This window comes from Lepidochelys kempii, chromosome 7 (assembly GCF_965140285.1).
Source record: "Lepidochelys kempii isolate rLepKem1 chromosome 7, rLepKem1.hap1, whole genome shotgun sequence".
Classification (NCBI taxonomy): Eukaryota; Metazoa; Chordata; order Testudines; family Cheloniidae; genus Lepidochelys; species Lepidochelys kempii.
This window is the reverse complement of record NC_136386.1, coordinates 53,620,680-53,642,205: the sequence shown is the minus strand read 5'-3', so window position 1 is coordinate 53,642,205 and position 21,526 is coordinate 53,620,680. Positions and strand designations below refer to the sequence as shown.

General features: G+C 49.3%; 1 protein-coding gene across 20 annotated transcripts in view; it reads left to right on the top strand.

Annotated features, from left to right (window-relative positions):
* USP54 (ubiquitin specific peptidase 54) overlaps positions 1-21,526 on the top strand; it is a 279,027-nt gene that overhangs the window by 151,657 nt on the left and 105,844 nt on the right. For 18 of the 20 annotated variants that reach the window (XM_073352837.2, XM_073352834.2, XM_073352844.2 and 15 more), the window contains one exon: positions 8,284-8,418. In XM_073352837.2, coding sequence (XP_073208938.2) covers positions 8,284-8,418 — 135 coding nt within the window. Of the gene's footprint in view, positions 1-1,452; positions 4,837-8,283; positions 8,419-21,526 lie in introns of those variants that run through there. The other 2 variants (XM_073352846.2, XM_073352845.2) reach the window with 2 other exon arrangements.

The window sequence follows — 21,526 nt, the reverse complement described above, 5'->3', positions numbered from 1 at the left end:
ATTGCTTCCGGACATCGGGTGGCAAAATACATGATGATCAGTATATACAGCTTTTCTCTGGGTGTCTTCTTCAGGAAAGGACCCAGAATATCCACAGCTACATGCTGAAATGGAACCTCAATGATGGGGTGTGGCTGGAGAGGGGCCTTGACCTGGTCTTGGGGCTTTCCCACCCTCTAGCACACCTCACAAGACCAGACATAGGTAGAAACATCCTTGCCAATCCCCTCACAGTGGAATGACTTCCCTAAAAGGTCTTTGGTCCTGTTCCCCCTCAGCATGGCCACTAGGGTGATCATGGGCTAAGCTCAAGAGCTGTCCCCTAGTTGGAGTTACCAAACTGTCTCTGAGGATGCCAATCATCCTTGTGCACACCAGAAAGGGTCTCCTCATATAAGAATTCTCCTATAACAAACCTGGACCTATTAGAAGAGCTGAGAAGTGGTGGGTCGCTCCATGCCGCCATCCAAGCTCCCTTGAGTGTCTCATCCGCTTCCTGCTCTGTCTGGAACTGCTTCCTTGATGCTGGAGACATTAGTTCCTCACTGGGTTGTGGACTTGGGCTTGGTCCCACTGGAAGCAACGTAGGTGATGGGGTTGTTTCCATTGTCTGTGAACCGCTCTCTGCTGGTGTACTAGGTGGTATTTCAGGCTCCAGTTGAGCCTCTTGCTCCGGTTTAGCTGCTGCTGTAGGTGCAGGCTCTGTGACACCCTTTGGTGCTGCCTCCCCTGACTCTGGCAGGGTTGGAAGCATGGGCTCTGGTGCTGACTGCTCCGCCAGCTCTGATCCTTGGGCTGGTTCTGGCTGGGTTCCAGGAACTGGATTTACAACTGCTGCCATAGACTCGTTTCACCACCTCTGGCTTGGCTCCTGTAGGAGGCTTAGGAATGGAGTTAAGTGTGGAGGCCTATTTAGCCTGGCTGCGGGTAACAATCCCCACCCTTTTTGTTAGCCTCACATGGTTGGCTAAGTCTTCTCTCAGCAGCATGGGAATTGGATAATCGTCATAGACTGCAAAAGTCCATATTCCTCACTAGCCCTTGTACTGGACAGGAAACCTGGCTGTAGGCAAGTTAAGAGGTGGCCTTAAAAGGTTGCACTTGCACTTGGGCCTCTGGGTCGATGAATTTGGAGTCCACCAGGGTTTGGTGGATAGCTGACACCTGTGCACCAGTGTCTCTCCACGCAGTAATCTTCCTCCCGCTCACACTCACAGTTTCCCTTTGCTCTGGTGGTATTTGTGAGGCATCTGGGCCTGAAGGTTCTTGGTGGGACTCCGAGGTGATGAACTGCAGTCAGCTGGTGCTCTTGGGGCAGATGGCCTTTACATGCCATAGCTCATTACATTTAATGCATCGCCCAGCTGACTGCGAGCTGGGGCAAGTTGGGTGGTTGGAAAGTGGGGTGGTGGGATGAGAGGGCATCTGGGATCTCCCTGGCTGTGTGGAGGGCTCCTCTTTGCAAAATGGGGCTTTGGGATGACCCCAGTGGTGGGGTGTCGTCTCGGGTTGCCCCTTCTGGTATCCTCTCAAACTGCTACTAGCTTTCTTCTTCTCCGCCACCTCCATCCATTTGGTTCCAATCTCCCCCACCTCGATTACAGTTTTGGGCTTCCCATCGAGGATGTACCTTTCTGTTTCCTCAGGAACACCCTCTAAGAACTGCTCCATTTGCATTGGGAGAGAGAGATCTTCCAGAGACTTAACACTTGCTCCTGATACCCAGGCATCCCAATTTTTTACGATGTGATAGGCGTGTCAGGAAAATGCCACGTCCACCTTAGGGCTCTGAACCACAGACAGGCATGCTCAGGTGTTAGCCCCATTCTAATTCTGGCCTTTTTAAAAAAAAAAGTTCGTAGTTGTTCGTGGGTTCTTTAGGCATTTCAGCTGCTACCTCTGCTAAGGGTCCACTGAGCTACGACCTCAGTTCCACCATATACTGGTCTGTAGAGATGTTGTATCCAAGGCAGGCCCTTTCAAAATTTTCTAAGAAGGTCTCTATATCATCGCATACCTCGTATGTGGGGAATTTCTTGGAATGGGGAGTGGCACCTGGAGAAGGACTGTTAGGGTTACCTGGTAGACCCAGCTTAGCCCTTTCCAGCTCTAAGCGCTTCAGCTCTAACTCTGCCTCCAAGCGCTTTGCCTCTGTTCTCTCCTCCGCTTCCACCTCCAAGCGCTCGTTCTCCACTTCCAAGCGCTTCATCTCTAGGTAGAAATTCCTTTATGCCTCAGTTAGAACTTGGCCTGAGTTAAAGGCCTCCCTCCCTCCCTCCTGGCACTGGGATCTCGGTTGGGGGAGGGCTATCCCTTCCGTCCTGGGGAGTCCCCGTTCATTTTCGTCATGAAGCTGGATGTCTGGGCTTAATCTGGGTCTGTATTCTCTGTGGTGTGCTGCTTTGGGAAGACTGGTTTTTCTAAGGTTTTGGTGCCTGACCTCAACCTCATGCACAGGGCTGCCCTACTCTAGCGTAGCTATTCTGTTGCCACACATATAGAAAAGAAAACAAAATAAACGGTTTGTTGGACTCCCTGGCTTTGCAGGCTGATCCCTTTGCAGGCCTGTTCCCCCACAGGCAGCAAAAACAAGAAAAGAGAAGAAAAGAAAAGAAAAGAAAAGAAAAGAAAAGAAAAGAAAAGAAAAGAAAAGAAAAGAGGGGGGAAAATACATTTGGAACTTAGGCTTTTTGCTAGATCTTAAAAGAAACAATTACAAAAATTAAGCATTAAGGTAGCTCTCTTGAGGTTCAGTTTAAAGGTTACAAGCAAAAGAAAAGCATCTGGGGTTAGCACAGAGGAGATCCGCAAGCCAAAATAATAAAAAATAAACCTGATTGCATCTAGCTAAACATTCCTAATTTACTTATACATTTGTGGGGTTTCAAATAAGTAATTCTAGGCATTATCTGATGAAGCCTTACACAGCATTCCTGCTTATAGCATTGCTGCTCCGTGTCTCCTTCTCCAGAGAATAACAGACACAGACAGACAAAGGGAAGTTTTTTCTCCATTTTTAAAAGTTCTAGCCTTCCCATTGGCTCTTTTGGTCAGGTGCCCACTCCTTTTCCTTTACCTGGGGAACTTTGTTAACCCTTTACAGTTAAAGCAAGCAGAGAACAGCCACTAAAAGGAATTTTATAGCTAAATGGCTGGCTGGGTGTCCATAAACGGGAGCTACCCCACCACTTTATTTATCACAGACCCCAACCTGGAGCTCCAGCGTTTACACTGCATAATGCAGGCCCAAGTCCAACCACCCATATCCCAGACTTCCAGCGCCCTCCCAAAATGTGGCTGCCCTTTGTTCATAATGTGGTGTGAGAAAACTTGACTGTCCCCCAAACTTGGCTTTCCAGAGGATGAAGAAAGTCAGCCTGTGGGGATGTGGAAGTCTTTTGGCAGACTCCGAGAGCATGACCCCCATAAGACTGCATCTCTACAGCAAAGTAATAGGGCTTGAACCCTGGGTCCTGGCTTGACTCAGACTTACACCCTCAGCTCCCATGAGGTCCTCAGTCTGAGCCCTGGGTTAGCACAATTTGTGTTTAGACAGAAGGGGGGTTAGGCTTGAGCCTTTGTTCAAACCCTGGGCTTACATTCCAATGTAGACATACCCTGAATGAGCCCCTAGGCACTACCACAATACCAAATAATAAATAATAGTATCAACAGGGCAAAGGCATTTTTACTACTGTAGTGCCCAACCCTGTCAACACTGGCATTTTCAACATGGCTGCTGCTAAGGGAACTGCACTGGTGCCACACCAACAGTGCAAAAACTTTAAGTACAGATGCACCCAGTTAGTATTTGTTTGGAAACTGCATCAAGAAATCAACCTTATTTACTCTCCCACTCCCTTTACATTGTCCTACCAGATCTTTGTTTGCTTTTGGAGAAATCCCAGTTACAGGTATGTTTAGTGGAACTATAATGTGTTACTCTCTTCTTCTGTACTAAATGTTCTTGGTGTTCTGCAAAGAGAATATGATTGCTCTTTGAGAGAGGTGGAAGCAGGATTGTAGGGTGTGATGGGATCCCAGGTTACAACCTGGAACTGTGGAAACTTTCCAGCATGGGCTGTCTCTCACAATGCTTTGCTAGTGACAAGCAGCAAACCCCTCCAGGTGCTGTTATCACTCACTCAGCAACATGCGGAGACACATCTAGCTAACTTGCATGAATGTTCTCTAAACCACTCATGAACCATACACAGGAAAACACGAGCAAATCCTTCCAGCCTTGCACCCCAGAAATGTACTGCCTTACACTGCTCAAGACCTTCTTTTGAACAATGGAAGCTCATTAATTAGTTTGCTCATCGTCAAAGGATAGTGGACACTCAGCAACCATTGCAATCTGAGCAGATTCCCTAAGCACTTCAGACAAACTCACTGGTAAGGATAAAACATTAAAATAAGTTTATTAACTACAGAAAGATTTTAAGTGATCATAAGTGGTAGGCAGAAAAGTCGGAGATAGTTACCTAAGAAATAAAAATAAAATCACAGTCTAAATCCTAAACTTTCAGACTAAGCAAGAATTGAATTAAACAGCCTTTCTCATCCCACCTGATGTTTCAGGCAGGTTACAGTTCTTAATACACAGGCTGAATTTCCTTCTCAGCCTGGGACCAGTTTCTTCAGTTGAAAGTCTTTGGCCACTTCTACATGACCCGCCGGATCGGCGGGTAGTGATTGATCTATCGGGGATCGATTTATCGCGTCTTGTGTAGACGCGATAAGTCGATAGCTCTGCCATCAACTCCGGAACTCCACCACGGCGAGAGGCGGAAGCGGAGTCAACGGGGAAGCGGCGGCCATCAAGGACGTGAAGTAAGTGATTCTAAGTCGATCTAAGATATGTTGATTTCAGCTACGCTATTCTCGTTGCGTATCTTAGATCGATTTCCCCCGCCCCCCAGTGTAGACCAGGCCTTTGTCTTCCCAGCAATCTTGTTGCCTTCAGTGTAGGTGGGAGAGGAGAGAGACGGTCCCGTGATACTGCTGTCCCTGATTTTACACAGTCAGTTCATGTCCCAGGAAAAACACTGGCCCAGACGTGTCCTGGTAGGCCTTGCCGAGTCACAAAGTTGAGCAGTCCTCCTTGTGTGGTACTTGCACAACTGTCTCTTGCAGAATTGCAACTCTCATGTTTAAAATTCCCTTGCTGGTCAATGGCACGTGATGGTTGCTTAACACCCATTTGGGTGTGTGTCACCACCTTAGTCATTGAAGTGCTAGCAGTGGGCGTCTCCCAAACTCGCAACATATTTCAATAACAACCATATAGCAAAATCTCATAACTTCCTACACATTAACGTATACATATTTTGACAGAACAATGAGTTTCAGCAGATTGTGATGTTTCATAAGGTACCGTACATAGCGTGCTTTTTTATGAAATATCACAACCATATACAAATGGTGAATATGGTGGTTACAGGGTGCTACTTTGAGGTACAGTGTGTCATAGGGAATGAAGGGAATGAGGTGTAATTCGATCTCCTCTGCTCTTTGCAGGAGTAGCACACAGGAACCAGTTACTATTAACATAAGAGGCTTTGTGTTGCAATTTCTTAGTTCCCTGAAAGCACCCAAGATTGCAGGGCTTAGCAAACTTTATCCCAATTCACCAGCTCATGGAAATGACAATAATATAGAGACCAATAACAGTAATTAAACTTGGAAAATAAATAAGATATAGACAGTCCATGTCCAATGCATGCGGCATCTCAGTGCTGGGGAAAAGCTGTCTGTAATTAATGGCAAGAAGTGGCACAGGAGACAAAATGATTATAGATCTTCTTTAAAGGTATGCACACAGGAATTAGACCTGTGATGCTAGCTGGGCAAACAAAGCAATCTGGCAACTTCAGGCCCCTCCATTCTCCACTTATTTGGCTAGTTTAATAATGCTATTTTTAATTGGGAATGATTGATTTTACTCAAGCCCGCTGACAGCAATACCAGATCCTAGGGCAGAACAATCAATGGGTGCCCATGTGGACATGGTTTGCCTGACATTTGGGTGGTGCTGCACCTGCGCTGGCTCATGCCCAGCGAGCTGCCAGCTGCGCTTTTCTGACACGGCCAGGGCTTCTACATGCCCACCCGGTAGGGTTGCCAACTGTCTAATTGTGCAAACCCAAAGACCCTTGCCGTGCCCTGCCCTGCCCTTTCCCTGAGACCACGCCCCATCCCGTCCCTTCTCCGAGCCCCCCCACATTCACTCCATCCCCCCTCCCTCCATTACTCGCGCTCCCCCACCCTCACTCACTTTCACCAGGCTTGGGTAGAGGGTTGAGTTGTGGAAAGGGTTGCAGGGTCTGGGAGGGATTTTGGGTGCAGGAGCGGGTGCGGGGTCGGGCTCCGGGAGGGAGTTTGGGTGCGGGATCGGGCTCTGGGAGGGAGTTTGGGTGGAGGCTCTAGGCTGGGGCAGGGGGTTGGAGTGCAGGAGCAGGTCAGGGGGTCAGCACTTACCTTGAGTGGCTCCCGAAAGCGACCGGCACACCCCTCTGTAGCAGCTCCTAGGCGGTGGTTCCAGGGCGGTTTCTGCCTGCCACTGCCCAGCCAATGTGAACTGTGGAGTTGGTGCTTGGGGTGGGGACAGCGTGCAGAGACCCCAGACCCCTGAGCAGTGGCCCCCTTTGCCCTCCCCACCCCCCAATCAGCGGGCCTGATCTTACTTAACTACTGTTGACTCTTTTCTTGTGAACATAATTGAAAAAGTGAGTTCTTAGGGGGGATACAAATAAAGGGAATGCTGCAACAACTATGAGGAGCCTCCTAGGGACTTATCAAAGCTATGTGAATGGCAGCATGATGGCAGGTGAAATTCAGTGTTGGTAAACTCAGTGTAACCCAGATTGGAAGGAATAATACATACTGGCACTACTTATGCACATTGCTGGGTTCTCAGCACTGACCACTCAGGAAAAAGACCTGGGTGTCATTTGGACAGCTTTAGGAAAGCTGCTGCTGAGTGTGCAGCAGCAGACAAAATAAGCAAAAACAAAAGTTAGGCTACGTAAGGAGTGGTATGGAAAAGGATACTAAAAATATTATGCCAAATAGTCAGGGTTCAAGCTCAGAAGGGACCACCAAATCATCCTGTCTGTCAGGCCATCAACACCACCCCACACTTGCACACTAAACCCAACAACCCAAAGAAAGGACGTGTTAGAAATGTACAAAATAATGAACAGTCTGGAGAAGATAAACTAGTCACTCCTACTTACTCTGTTATAATGCTAGAACAAGAGGACTTCAAATAAAACTGAAAGGCGGTAAATTTACAACTGACAGAGACTTTTTTTGCACAGCACATACCTATCCCTTGGAACTCCTAGCCACAAAATATCACTGAAGAGTAGAGCTTAGCAGGATTCAAAAAAGGATTGAACATTTATATGGGTAATGAAAACATGCACAGTTACATTAGACTGGATTTAAAAAACCCACAAACCTTCAATCTTCAGGCATAAGACAACCTCTGATGGGATTAGGAAGAAATTTCCCCTGTGTTCATATAATTCCATAATCACCCACTTAGAGGTTCCTTTCTCTGAATCATCTCGTTTTGGCTGTTGTCAGAGATGGGATACTGGACTAGAAGGACCATCGGTCTGATCTGGTATGGCCTTTCTTATTAGAGTGGTGGCCTAGTGGACCAGAACTGGGTAGTATTTCATGTCTTGTAAATTGTGTGGGAAAGCATGAGGAGAATTGTGCAAGAAAAGGATGAGTAAAGTTTGAGGCTGACAGTTGGTGAAGGTTGTGGTTTGATGTGACATAAGAAATTAGGAAGGAAATGGAGCAGAGTAACATAAGGGCCTTGAAGATGAAGACAAGAAATTTGAACTTGAACAGGAGGGAACAGAGCAGATTAATTGATACTAAGGGTTTATTTACACTTAAAGCACTGTGCCACTGTAGTGCTTCAGTGTAGACACTACTGATGCTGACAGGAGGAGTTCTCTCATGGGAGTAGGCAATCCACCTCCCTGAGAGGCAGTAACTAGGTCAGCGGAAGAATTCTTCCTTGAATCTAGTGCTGTCTACACAAGGATTTAGGTTGGCTTAACATCACTCAGGTGTGGATTTTACTGACATAGTTAAACCAATCTAATTTTCTGGTGTAGACCAGGCCTAAGTGGAGAATTAGATTTAGAAGTTTCTTTCATTTTATGTTTACCTCCCAAAGCTTAGTAAACCAGCTGGGAATATGTAATATTTCTATCATAACCATAAAGATGACATTTCTTTCTCTTTCCCCCCCAGGGTATCTTCAATCAGTTCCAATGTAGCAGTGAGAAAGTACTGCCCTCTGATGCCCTACGCAGTGCTCTTGCAAAGACCTTTCAGGATGAGCAGCGCTTCCAGCTGGGCATCATGGATGATGCTGCTGAATGTTTTGTGAGTATGCTGTTTGTGTATCACAATTATACGGGTAGCTGGCCAGTTTTGCAGGGGTGTATAGAAAACACCACACTACATTATTTTGATTCTCATAGCCATGTGTGTATAGGGACTGTATTATATGTATTATAAAAGAGAGGTGGTCCTGAGTCCCAAAGTTTGTAGTGTTCAGGTGTGTGTTTTTGTTGGGGACCATTGCTAATGAATGAGAAATGGAAACACAGTCCCTCTTCATTTTTGTAGCTGAAACTGTGCTCAGTTGCTGCCGACCGTTTCAAATGTTGTTTGGACAAGGCTTATGTGGAGAACTCCTTGTTTGCAAAATTGTGACAAATTGGGATAGAATGCCCAGAGCTTCAAGAGAGTAACTTTCTTGACCGAAGGGGGCAATAGTTTCCTCCTATGACAACTCTTAGTTGTGTTGAGCTTCTTGCCAGACATCTGGCCTAGGTATGTAAAGTTGGGATGCTCATGTAACTCTGAGATCAGACTGTCATGTAGCAACTTTAAAATGTGTTTTTAATTAGACAGCTGCTAATATGCAGCATCTGAGCTGTATGGGAGCACCTAGTCTTACAAGCCATCCCCTTTGAATGGTTCCACCGCAGCAAGAGATTCCCATCAGAATACATTGTAGGCAGTTTGCAAACTTGGCCATAGGGGGCCAGGGTGTGGGTGGGTTTGTATTTCCAACTCGGAAGGAATTTTAAAATAAAAAATTAAAAGAACATTGCTGAGTTTGCAAAATAAATCTGTTTGCCATATGTAACATAAGAATAATATCACTTCTCTAACTCACAGGGATGTTCTGAGAATAAATACACTAGAGTGTGAGGCTCTCAGATACTATGGAAATGGGGCCATATAAATACCTAGTGTGACAGGGTCGAGCCAGATGGCTACAGGAGAGTAATAGAAGGCAGATATATTAGCCCCAGGTTAAGTAGGTCCCTTTTCCCTGGGTAAGGTAACAGGGAAGGTTCCAGAACAATCAGGAACCTTCTGGAGACAATTAAGACAGACAGGCTGATTAGAACACCTGCAGCCAATCAAGAAGCTGCTAGAATCAATTAAGGCAGGGTACCTGGGTTTAAAAAGGAGCTCACTTCAGTTTGTGGTGCACGTGTAAGAAGCTGGGAGCAAGAGGCGCTAGGAGCTGAGAGTGAGAACGCATACTGTTGGAGGATGGAGGAGTACAAACATTACCAGACACCAGGAGGAAGGTCCTATGGTGAGGATAAAGAAGGTGTTGGGAGGAGGCCATGGGGAAGTACCCACGACCACCACTCCCAAGAGGAGAAGGCGGGTGGTGGTGGTCGGGGACTCTCTCCTCCGGGGGACTGAGTCATCTATCTGCCGCCCTGACCGGGAAAACCGAGAAGTCTGCTGCTTGCCAGGGGCTAAGATTCGCGATGTGATGGAGAGACTGCCGAGACTCATCAAGCCCTCGGATCGCTACCCCTTCCTGCTTCTCCACGTGGGCACCAATGATACTGCCAAGAATGACCTTGAGTGGATCACTGCGGACTATGTGGCTCTAGGAAGAAGGATAAAGGAGTTGGAGGCGCAAGTGGAGTTCTCGTCCATCCTCCCCGTGGAAGGAAAAGGCCTAGGTAGGGAGCGTCGAATCGTGGAAGTCAACGAATGGCTACGCAGGTGGTGTCGGAGAGAAGGCTTTGGTTTCTTTGACCATGGGATGGTGTTCCATGAAGGAGGAGTGCTGGGCAGAGACGGGCTCCATCTTACGAAGAGAGGGAAGAGCATCTTTGCCAGCAGGCTGGCTAACCTAGTGAGGAGGGCTTTAAACTAGGTTCACCGGGGGAAGGAGACCAAAGCCCTGAGGTAAGTGGGGAAAGCGGGATACCGGGAGGAAGCACAGGCAGGAATGTCTGTGAGGGGAGGGCTCCTGCCTCATACTGGGAATGAGGGGCGATCAACAGGTTATCTCAAGTGCTTATATACAAATGCACAAAGCCTTGGAAACAAGCAGGGAGAACTGGAGGTCCTGGTGATGTCAAGGAACTATGACGTGATCGGAATAACAGAGACTTGGTGGGATAACTCACATGACTGGAGTACTGTCATGGATGGTTATAAACTGTTCAGGAAGGACAGGCAGGGCAGAAAAGGTGGGGGAGTAGCACTGTATGTAAGGGAGCAGTATGACTGCTCAGAGCTCCGGTACGAAACTGCAGAAAAACCTGTGTGTCTCTGGATTAAGTTTAGAAGTGTGTGCAACAAGAGTGATGTAGTGGTGGGAGTCTGCTATAGACCACCGGACCAGGGGGATGAGGTGGATGAGGCTTTCTTCCGGCAGCTCACGGAAGCTACTAGATCGCATGCCCTGATTCTCATGGGTGACTTTAATTTTCCTGATATCTGCTGGGAGAGCAATACAGCTGTGCATAGACAATCCAGGAAGTTTTTGGAAAGCGTAGGGGACAATTTCCTGGCGCAAGTGCTAGAGGAGCCAACTAGGGGGGGCGTTTTTCTTGACCTGCTGCTCACAAACCGGGTAGAATTAGTGGGGGAAGCAAAAGTGGATGGGAATCTGGGAGGCAGTGACCATGAGTTGGTTGAGTTCAGGATCCTGACGCAGGGAAGAAAGGTAAGCAGCAGGATAAGGACCCTGGACTTCAGGAAAGCAGACTTCGACTCCCTCAGGGAACGGATGGCCAGGATCCCCTGGGGGACTAACTTGAAGGGGAAAGGAGTCCAGGAGAGCTGGCTGTATTTCAAGGAATCCCTGTTGAGGTTACAGGGACAAACCATCCCGATGAGTCGAAAGAATAGTAAATATGGCAGGCGACCAGCTTGGCTTAATGGTGAAATCCTAGCGGATCTTAAACATAAAAAAGAAGCTTACAAGAAGTGGAAGGTTGGACATATGACCAGGGAAGAGTATAAAAATATTGCTCGGGCATGTAGGAATGTTATCAGGAGGGCCAAATCGCACCTGGAGCTGCAGCTAGCCAGAGATGTCAAGAGTAACAAGAAGGGTTTCTTCAGGTATGTTGGCAACAAGAAGAAAGCCAAGGAATGTGTGGGCCCCTTACTGAATGAGGGAGGCAACCTAGTGACAGAGGATGTGGAAAAAGCTAATGTACTCAATGCTTTTTTTTGCCTCTGTTTTCACTAACAAGGTCAGCTCTCAGACTGCTGCGCTGGGCATCACAAAATGCGGAAGAGATGGCCAGCCCTCTGTGGAGATAGAGGCGGTTAGGGACTATTTAGAAAAGCTGGACGTGCACAAGTCCATGGGGCCGGACGAGTTGCATCTGAGAGTGCTGAAGGAATTGGCGGCTGTGATTGCAGAGCCACTGGCCATTATCTTTGAAAACTCGTGGCGAACCTAACAAAAAAAAAAAAAGGCCACTCCTAGGGTTTGTCTACACTTAAACTGCTGCACTGAAGCGGATGCACCTCTGTAGCACTTCAGAAAAGATGCTACATACACCGATGCGAGGGCGTCTCCTGTTGGCGTATGTACTCCACCTCCCTGAGAGGCGGTAGCCCTCTCTTCGACATAACGCTCTCTACACTGAGAGTTAGGTTGGTACAACTGCATCGCTCAGAATTTTGGACCTTCCACACTCCTGAGCAACGTAGTTATATGACATAAGTGCTAGTGTAGACTGAGCTTTAGGGCTGGTCTGCACTAAACATTAGACTGACCTACCTACATTGCTTAGGCCTTGGAAAAATTACAAGCCCTATGTGATATAATTAGGTCAATCTAACCCCCACTGTAGATACAGCTAAGGCTTGGTCTACATTAGCAAATTAGATTCTTCTTCGAGTGCTTGCTCATGTCCATTCCATTCTAGATGTGTGCACGCCCACGTGCACAGTTGTCAGTGACTTTTGCCTTAGCGGTATCCATAGTTCGGCTGTGGTGCCCTCTGGAGTGCTGCGCTCATGTGTCAGTATATCAGGAGTTGCCGGTCCTACTGCCTCTCAGTTCCTTCTTACCACCCATGGTGGCATAGGTGCCGACTCCGTGGGTGCTCTGGGGCTGGAGCAACCATGGGGAAAAATTAGTGGTTGCTCTGCACCAACTGGCAGCCAAGCTCCCCACCTCACCTCCTGTTAGCCGACGGCCAAGGATGTTTGGTGAGGTGCCAGCTATGCCCATTTATACCATCCGTGACTTTAACCGCTAGGACGCACTGTCCCTTCGCGGCGGGCAGCCCGGGCTAGGCTGACGGATGTCCCAAGGTCCTAACCACCCGTGACTTTAACTGCTAGAGCTCAGAGCTCCTTCGCAGCAGGCAGTCAATACTGACTGACAGGTGCCCCAATGGCAGCACTAAGAGCCTCTCCACACCCGTGACTTTAACTGCTAGAGCTCAGAGCTCCTTCGCAGCGGGCAGCCAGGATTGACTGACAGGCGCCCCAAGAGTTTGCCCCGTGGAGGCGGCACAACTCAACGCTAGGCTCTTAGTACTCTCACCTAATGGCCAGGCTTTAGAGCCAAAACGGCTGAGGTTCTTTAATTGTGTTGGCTGCTTTACAGTAAACCAGAGAAAACAAGTCAGGCTTATGCATAAATGGTTACCAAAATTTATTAAGCTAGATTCTAATCATGTGGTTACAAAATTGCTAGTGCCTACTTATTTAAATGTAGAGATGTTACACACACAAACAAGTTACAAAACTGAAGCCACAATCCCAAAGAAAGAAAACAAAGTATAGAGCTCTATTTCAAAATATGTGTACACTAAAGATAGGAGATCAGGTGTGAGTGCTTCTTACCCTCCTTGCATCTCTCGATTCCAGCGGTGCCAAGCCAGGATTGGTCACTCAATTCCGCGGAAAGACGAATAAGGGACAAGGCGTAGGGACCCTCTTAGCTGCAGAAGCCTTGGGAGGCTGTCACTTATCTGACCAGCAGATAGATAGTGAAAAGCACTCAAAAATCATGTTGCTGTAGGTCCCCTACTTATACCTCTGTACTCCTTTATTCTCTTTCTCCTTTCTTATGCCAAATTGAGGCTGGTCTGTCGGGGTGACGCCAGCTTTCGCAAGAGTAGTTTACACTTGCAAGGGAGAGAAACAATAAGTTTCGACTACTGGACATTTCTTTTATCAGGGTAAATATTTTCCCACCTAGGATGTTGGTGTGTGTGCATCACGCTATTTAGTAGGGGCTAAGAGCCATGTCTGTCACAGGGCCTCTGCCTGCTGTGAGCTTAATCGTTGTATCTGTTCCCAGAGGCACATTGTAGCAGCACACCTGTGCTTTCACAGCTTCAAAGGCTGTGCTGGAATATATGTTAAGTGCCCTGTTCCGGCTTCCTCCTGTGTTTCCAGCAATGCTGGTCTGAGGGGGGGGGGGGCTGGCTGTCTGGCTACACCGCCTCCTCCCCTCAGTGTGCCACATCCCCACTCCTCCGCCTACCTCCCAGCGCTTGCCGCCACCAAACAGCTGTAGCAAGCTCCAGGAGGGAGGGGGGAGGAGTTGGAACGTGGCGTGCTCAGGGGAGGAGGCGGAGAAGAGGCAGGGCGGGGATTTGGAGAAAGAGTCGAATAGGGGCCTGGAGGGGGCCGAGTTGGGGTTGGAATGGAGGTGGGAGGGGGTGGTGCAGGAGTGGAGTTGGGGTGGGGCCAGAGGCAGAGGGGGTCGAGCCTATGCATGATGGTTACCATAGAATATCAAAGTTGGAAGGGACCTCTGGAGGTCATCTAGTCCAATCCCTTGCCCAGAGCAGGACCAATCCCCAGCTAAATCATCCCAGCAAGGGCTTTTTCAAGCCTGACCTTAAAAACTTCTAAGGAAGGAGATTCTGCCACCTCCCTAGGTAACGCATTCCAGTGTTTCACCAGCCTCCTAGTGAAAAAGTTTTTCCTAATATTCAACCTAAACCTCCCCCACTGCAACTTGAGACCATTACTCCTTGTCCTGTCCTCTTCTACCACTGAGAATAGTCTAGAACCATCCTCTTTGGATCCACCTTTCAGGTAGTTAAAAGCAGCTATCAAATCCCCCCTCATTCTTCTCTTCTGTAGACTAAACATCCCCAGTTCCCTCAGGCTCTCCTCATAAGTCATGTGTTCCAGACCCCTAATCATTCTTGTTGCCCTTCACTGGACTCTCTCCAATTTCTCCACATCCTTCTTGTAGTGTGGGGCCCAAAAGTGGACACAGTACTCCAGATGAGGTCTCACCAATGTCGAATAGAGGGGAACGATCATGTCCCTCGATCTGCTGGCAATGCCCCTACTTTATACATCCCAAAATGCCATTGGCCTTCTTGGCAACAAGGGCACACTGTTGACTCATATATAGCTTCTCTTCCACTGTCACGCCGAGGTCCTTCTCTGCAGAACTGCTGCCTAGCCATTTGGTCCCTAGTCTGTAGCGGTGCATGGGATTCTTCCGTCCTAAGTGCAGGACTCGGCACTTGTCCTTGTTGAACCTCATCAGATTTCTTTTGGCCCAATCCTCCAATTTGTCTAGGTCCCTCTGTATCCTATCCCTACCCTAATGTTGGTTGGAGTGTCTCTCTCTCTTGCCTAGCAAGTGGTCAGTAGTTTCCTTCTTCGCTGTAGTTAGTAAGTTAGGGTCCCATGGGGACTTTGCCCCAGGCAGAGCATGCCCTGGTCTCCGGATTTTAATCCGTGCTCTGACTATAATAGGTCTATGCCTGTTAGTGACCCCCATGGCAGCTGTCTGAAGTGCTTGGGGGGATTGCATATAAAAGAAAAGTGTTGAATCTGTAAGAACTTGTGTCTCAGGACACAAAAAGAATGCAACATCCGTTTGAGAGCCCTCCTCATGGAGGCTGCTCTCCGCCTAGCCTTGGAGCCGTCCCAGCTGGATTCAACTCCCAGTACTTTGGTCTCAGTGCGTTGTGCACCCCCAGCACCAGGCTCTACTTGGCACCATTCCCCTTTGCCAGTAAAGAAGTAAAAAAAGTGGGACCCAGCACCAAGCAAGAAGGCCCATGGGGCATTGGGTAAAGGACCCTGTTATGGCTGCCTGCCCACCCAGGAGCTACATGAGGTACATCCCCTAGGGGACCTCCTACCCCCTCCCCCGGGGATCCGTCACCATCTCCAGGGAGCAGTAAGGGACCCACACTCATGGCAGAGTCAATGCCTTCCCATTGCAGCTGGCACTGCATGCTGCGATGGACCCAGAAAAGGCTCCCTACAAGGAGCCTTTCAGAAAGCCTCTCAGAAGGTGAGTGAACGCCGCCAGTCTCCAGAGCCGAGGTAGAGCTCTTTGTGACCACACCCCAGGTCACTGGTTCACTGCTTCAGATTATTGGCACTTCACTCCTGGTCTCTGCCTTCTCAACGAGACTCATCCAGAGGGAGGTGCCGGTCACCATGTGGTTGGCACTGGTCATCCTTCTGCCAACTATCTCCACGATGTCAATTGCCATCACCTAGACCACAGGTACGTTCCGCAATGTGGTGCTGATCCCCCTACTCCCGGCACCAATCTGCCTATTCAAGGTTCTGTTCATCCACAGTGATGGTTAGCCACCAGACTCAGGTGTCCACAGCCCCGCTGCGGTCACCAGAGGAGGATTCCTCTGGCACAGAGAGGGAGTTCAGCCCCTCTCTGAGACAGCACCGCTGTGACTGGACTCCTGAGGTTGTGTCCACCTCCGCAATGCCATCCTGGCAGCAGGGCCGGTGGCCAGTGCAATTGCCCTATTGGAGTGCTTGGGGCATGCCGATCATGCCAATGCCCCCCTCGGACCAATTGTCGGTTACCGATTCAGACAAATATCAGGTTTGAATTCCTATACCTGCACCCTCTTGCAGGGTCCCTGGTCATATCTGCCATCAATTACAGAGACAGGCAGGGTCAGGTGAGTGGCACCCCAAAAATAAAGATGCCAAGAGGTTAGACTTATTTGGCAGAAAAAAATATTCAACAACAAGCCTCCAATTTAGGGTCTCTACCTATCAGGCCCTACTTGGAAGATACAATTTGATTTAGTTGGGGATTGGTCCTGCTTTGAGCAGGGGATTGGACTCGATGACCTCCTGAGGTCCCTTCCAACCCTGATATTCTATTCTAACCTGTGGGATTCTATTGGCAAGTTCAAAGAGAGCCTCCCACAGGAGTTCGCCTTTCTCATAGAAGAGGGAGGGTGGTAGCCAGGGATGTCCTCCAGATGGCCTGGGACTTCATGGACTCGGCATCTAGGGTGGTCGCCTCTGCAATAGCCATGAGGCGTAGCTCCTGGTTACAGACTTCTGGGCTGTCCCAGGAGATGCAATCCACCCTTCAGGATTTCCCTTTTGAGGGAACAGGGCTCTTCTTGGAGCTGACTGATGCTAGGTTACAGGGCCTTAAAGACTCCTAGGCCACCCTCCGCTCCTTAGGCCTACAGACTCCTCAGCAGGCCAGAAAGCTGGTCTGTCCCCCTCTGCCTCCACCGTTGTCGAGGTCTTGGGGTACCCCTCGTTCCGGCTCCTACGAAAAGGACAAAGACGGGGTTTAAGCAACGTCTCGTCCACCTGCCCAGCCTGCTCCTTCTTGGGATCAAGGCAGCCAGAAGCAGTCATTTTGAGGGTGTGTCCGAGGATGATGCCCCAGTCACTTCACCATATCTGTTCCCCATCTTCCTCAACTGCCTCCACCCTTTCTGGTCAGCCTGGTCCAATATCACCTTGGACCTCTGGGTGCTCGACAGTCTTGTTAGGCTATATGCTGCAGTTTGTAGCTGACCAACCCTTCTATCCTCCTTCCCCATCCCTCTTCAGGAACCCTTCTCACGAGCAACCCTTTGTTCAGGAGGTCAAAAACCTCCTGAGCCTAGGGGAAGTGGAAGAGGGTTCCGCAGGACATGGAAGGGAGAGGATTTTACTCCCATTACTACTTCATTCCGAAGGCAAAAGGGGACCTCAAACTTACCCTAGACCTGTGCCACCTCAACAAATCATCTCTCAAAAAGTTGAAGTTTCATATGATTTCCCTGGGCTCCATCATCCCCTCCCTGGATCTGGAAGACTGGTATGCCGCCCTCGATTTAAATGATGTGTGTTTCCCTATTTCTATATTCCTGGGGCACCGACGTTTCCTCTGTTTCACATTGGGCCAGCGCCATTTCCAGGTCACAGCGATGCGCTTTGGTCCCTCGTTAGCCCTGAGAGTTTTCACGAAGTGTATAGCACCAGTGGCCACTTACCTGCGATGTCAGGGAGTCAAAAAGTACCTGTGCTTCGACAACTGGTTGATAAGCATCCGGTCCTCAGATTAGGTGTGGAGGCGTCTCGATCTGGTCTGTTCCACCTGCAGTGACTTGGGCCTGATAATAAAAGAAAAAAAGTCAACCCTCACCCCAGTGCAATGCATAGAGTTCATTGGGGCGGTACTCGACTCCGCTTGAGCCAGAGCCTTCCTCCCCGAGGCCATGGTGGACCTCGTCTCATCTCTGCATGCCCAACCATTCACTACTGCCCACATGTGCCTGAGATTGTTGGGTCATATGGCAGCATGCACTTATGTGGTCTGGCATGCATGACTCTGTCTCAGGCCCCTGCAGGTGTGGCCAGTGTCGGTCTATGTCCCCAACCAGCACAGTATGGACCCAGGTGATCAGGATTCCAGACGGCGTACTGTTGTCTCTTACCTGGTAGCAAGACCCCATGTCAGTGCTGGAGGAAGTCCCCTTTGCGGCCCCAATCTCATTGGTGACTGACTCTCATCTCCGACGCTTTGGTCCTGGGTGATTTGAGTACTCAAGGCCATTGGTCCAGTCGCGATTTGTCCCTGCACATTAATGTCAGGGAGCTCAGGGTGGTTCGCCTAGCCTGCCAGGCCTTTCGGCCTCACTTACAAGGTGGGGTGGTTCAGGTCCTAGCAGACAATGTGGCCACGGTCTTCTATATCAACAAGCAGGAGGGAGCCAGATCATCTGCCTTATGGCAGGAAGCACTCTGGCTCTGAGATTTTTTGCCTGCAGCATGAACATCCATCTTGCGGCTGCTCACCTCCCAGGGCCCAGGAACACTTGGGTGGATTGCCTCAGCAGAACATTCTCATCTCCCCAAGAGTGGTCCCTTCACCTGGAGGTGGTCAGTTCTATCTTCCACAGGTGGGGAACTCCCCAAGTGGACCTATTCATGTTCAGGCAGAACAGAAAATGCTAGGTCTTCTGCTCGTTCCAGGGCAGGGGCCGGGGATCCTTGTCGGATGCCTTCCTGCTCCCATGATCGGGGGCTCTGATGTACGTCTTCCCTCTTGTGCTGTTTCTTCACAGGGTCCTCATGAAGATCAAGCAGGACAGGGTGAAGGTCATCCTCATAGCGCCAGCGTGGCCACGCCATCACTGATTCAGCACGCTGCTGGACCTCTCGGTGGTGACCCTGTTCCAGATGCCACTCAGGGTGGACTTGTTGTCCCAGAACCACAGCAGTCTCCTGCACCCGAACCTGGCGGTGCTTCGTCTGACAGCTTGGCTGCTGTGTGGCTAAACACACAAGAAGGCAGTGCTCGTCCAAGGTCCAGCGAGTCCTGTTGTGCGGTAGAAAGCCCTCCACCACGGCCAGCTACTTGGCCAAATGGAAGTGATTCACCTGCTGGATGGCAAATAAGGGGGTCTGTCCCAAGCGAGCCCCGTTGCAGAGCATTCTAGACTACTTCCTGCACCTCAAGCTTCAGGGCTTGTTGCTTTCATCCATCAAGGTCCATCTAGCAGCCATCTCGCCTTCCACCCACCACTCAAAGGCAGGTCGGTTTTGTCTCAGGATATCACAGCCAGTGATAGGTGTGGAGAGCCCCTACCCACAAGTCAGGGATCCTGTTCCTCCATGGGACTTGAATCTGGTACTGTCATGTCTCACGGGTCTCCCCTTCAAGCCTTTGACTTCCTGCTCTCTTCTTCCTAAGTTACTTATTGGTCTTCTTTCTGAAGCCACATAAGTCGGAGGAGGAATGCAGGCTACATGCCCTGGACGTCTGGAGGGCTCTGGCCTTCTACCTTGAAAGGACCAAGCCATTTTGCAAGTCGGCGCAATTATTTGTCACTGTCGCCGACAGGATGAAAGGTCAACCTGTTTCCTCTCAGAGAATTTCCACCTTGATCACTGCCTGCATTCTCTTTTGCTATGATCAAGCAAAGTTGCCTCCCCAGCAATCATCACCGCCCACTCTACCAGAGCCCAGGCCTCTTCGGCAGTCTTTTTGGCCCAAATGCCTATCCAGGTCATCTGTAGGGCGGCCACCTAGTCGTCGGTCCATACCTTCACATCCCACTATGAACTTACCCAGCGGACCTGGGATGACGCTGGCTTCACATAGAGTGAATTGACATGAGCAAACGCTCGAAGAAGAAAAAACGGTTTCCTTCCTTTTGTAACTGTTCTTCGAGATGTGCTGCTCACGTCCATTCCATTACCCATCCTCCTGCTCCTTTGTCGGCGTTTTTGGCAAGAGGGAACTGAGAGGGCGCAGGGCTGGCGGCGCCTGATATACCGTGGCATAAGCGTGGCACTCCAGAGGATGCCACAGCTGGCCCTATGGATACCACTAAGGCAAAAGTCTCCAATAACTATCTGCCCAGAGAATATCGTCATGGATCATGGCCTGCATCTGCTACTGTTGTGAGTTGACTCAGGTGCCCCCGCCGGCGATCGTGACGGCTCAGTTGGCTAGGGGCACAGGTGTCATCAGTAGCCTTCCTGGAACAGGCGCCAATCCAAGAAATCTGGCGGGCTGCGACCTGGTTGTCCATCCACATGTTCGCATCTCATTATGCACTTACACATCAAGCTCACAAAGACGCTGGCTTTGGCAGAACAGTGCTGCAAGACCATGAACTCCGAGCCCGCCTCCATTGGTACTGCTTGTGAGTCACCTACAATGGAATCGACAGGAGCAAGCACTCGAAGAAAAAATGGTTATCTACTTTTCGTAATTGTTGTTCTTCAAGATGTGTTGCTCATGTTGATTTCATTACCCACCCTCCTGCCCCTTTGTCGGCATTTTCAGCAAGAGGGAACTGAGAGGGCATAGGGTTGGTGGTGCCTGATATACCGCCACATGAGCATGGCACTCCAGAGAGCGCCACAGCCAGCCGTACGGATACCACTAAGGCAAAAATCTCCAACAACTGTGCACGTGGGCCTGCACAGACCTAGAATGGAATGGACGTGAGCAACACATCTCAAAGAACAGGAGTTATGAAAAGTAGATAACTGTTTTTAGTTTTAACAGCGTCTGTCAGGAGGAGTATGAAAAATCCATACCCCCCGAAAAATCCATACCAAGAATACTTCCATCAACCTAGCTACCACTCTGTGGGAGGTGGGGGATTACCTACACTGAGGGGAGAGTCCCTCCCATCACCCTAAGCAGTATCTACACTGGGGAGTTGCAGCAATGCAGTTGTGCTGCTGTAGTATTTTAAGTGTAGGCAAGCTCTTGGTTGACAGAAGAGTTCTGCTGACCTAGCTACCGCATCTTGAAGAGGCAGGTTTACTACATCAATGGGAAAAACATCGTCTTCTGGTGTAGGAAGCACCTACAGTATAGTGCTACAGTGGCACAACTGCAGTGCCGTAGCAATGCTGCTGCAGCCACTGTAGTGTAGACATACCCTTATGCTGCAATAAGGGTGCCCACATAGATGCTGATGTTGGTTTAACTATAATACTCGTATAATTCTAGGAGTATAACTGATCAAACTTTCCTGTATGGACAACTGCTAGGGCAGACATCACTCCATTGCTTTGCACTCAGTTAACCTTTTCAAGGTTTTCTTTGCAATCATAAGGACTAGAGACTTAGGCTATGTCTACTCTGCGCACCTTACAACGGTGTGACTGTGCCACTACAACCATGCCATTGTTAGGTACTCAGCTTAGCTGCTTTTTGTCACCGGGGCCATAACTTCATCAGTGGGAGAGCGTTTCCGGCTGACAAAGTGGTGTCCACACGGAGGCTTTCCAGCGTTAAAACTTTGGTCGTTCGGGGGTGGGGGGTTTCACACCCTGAGGGACAAAAGTTTTAGCGACAGAAGTGCAGTGTAGGCATAGACTTGCTTTTGGGGTTGAGGGGAACTGAATGCTTAGTTCCTGCAGCACAAGATGGCAGCCTGAATTTGGGAGTCTGTGCCTAATGCTTAATCTGTGTCCAGAT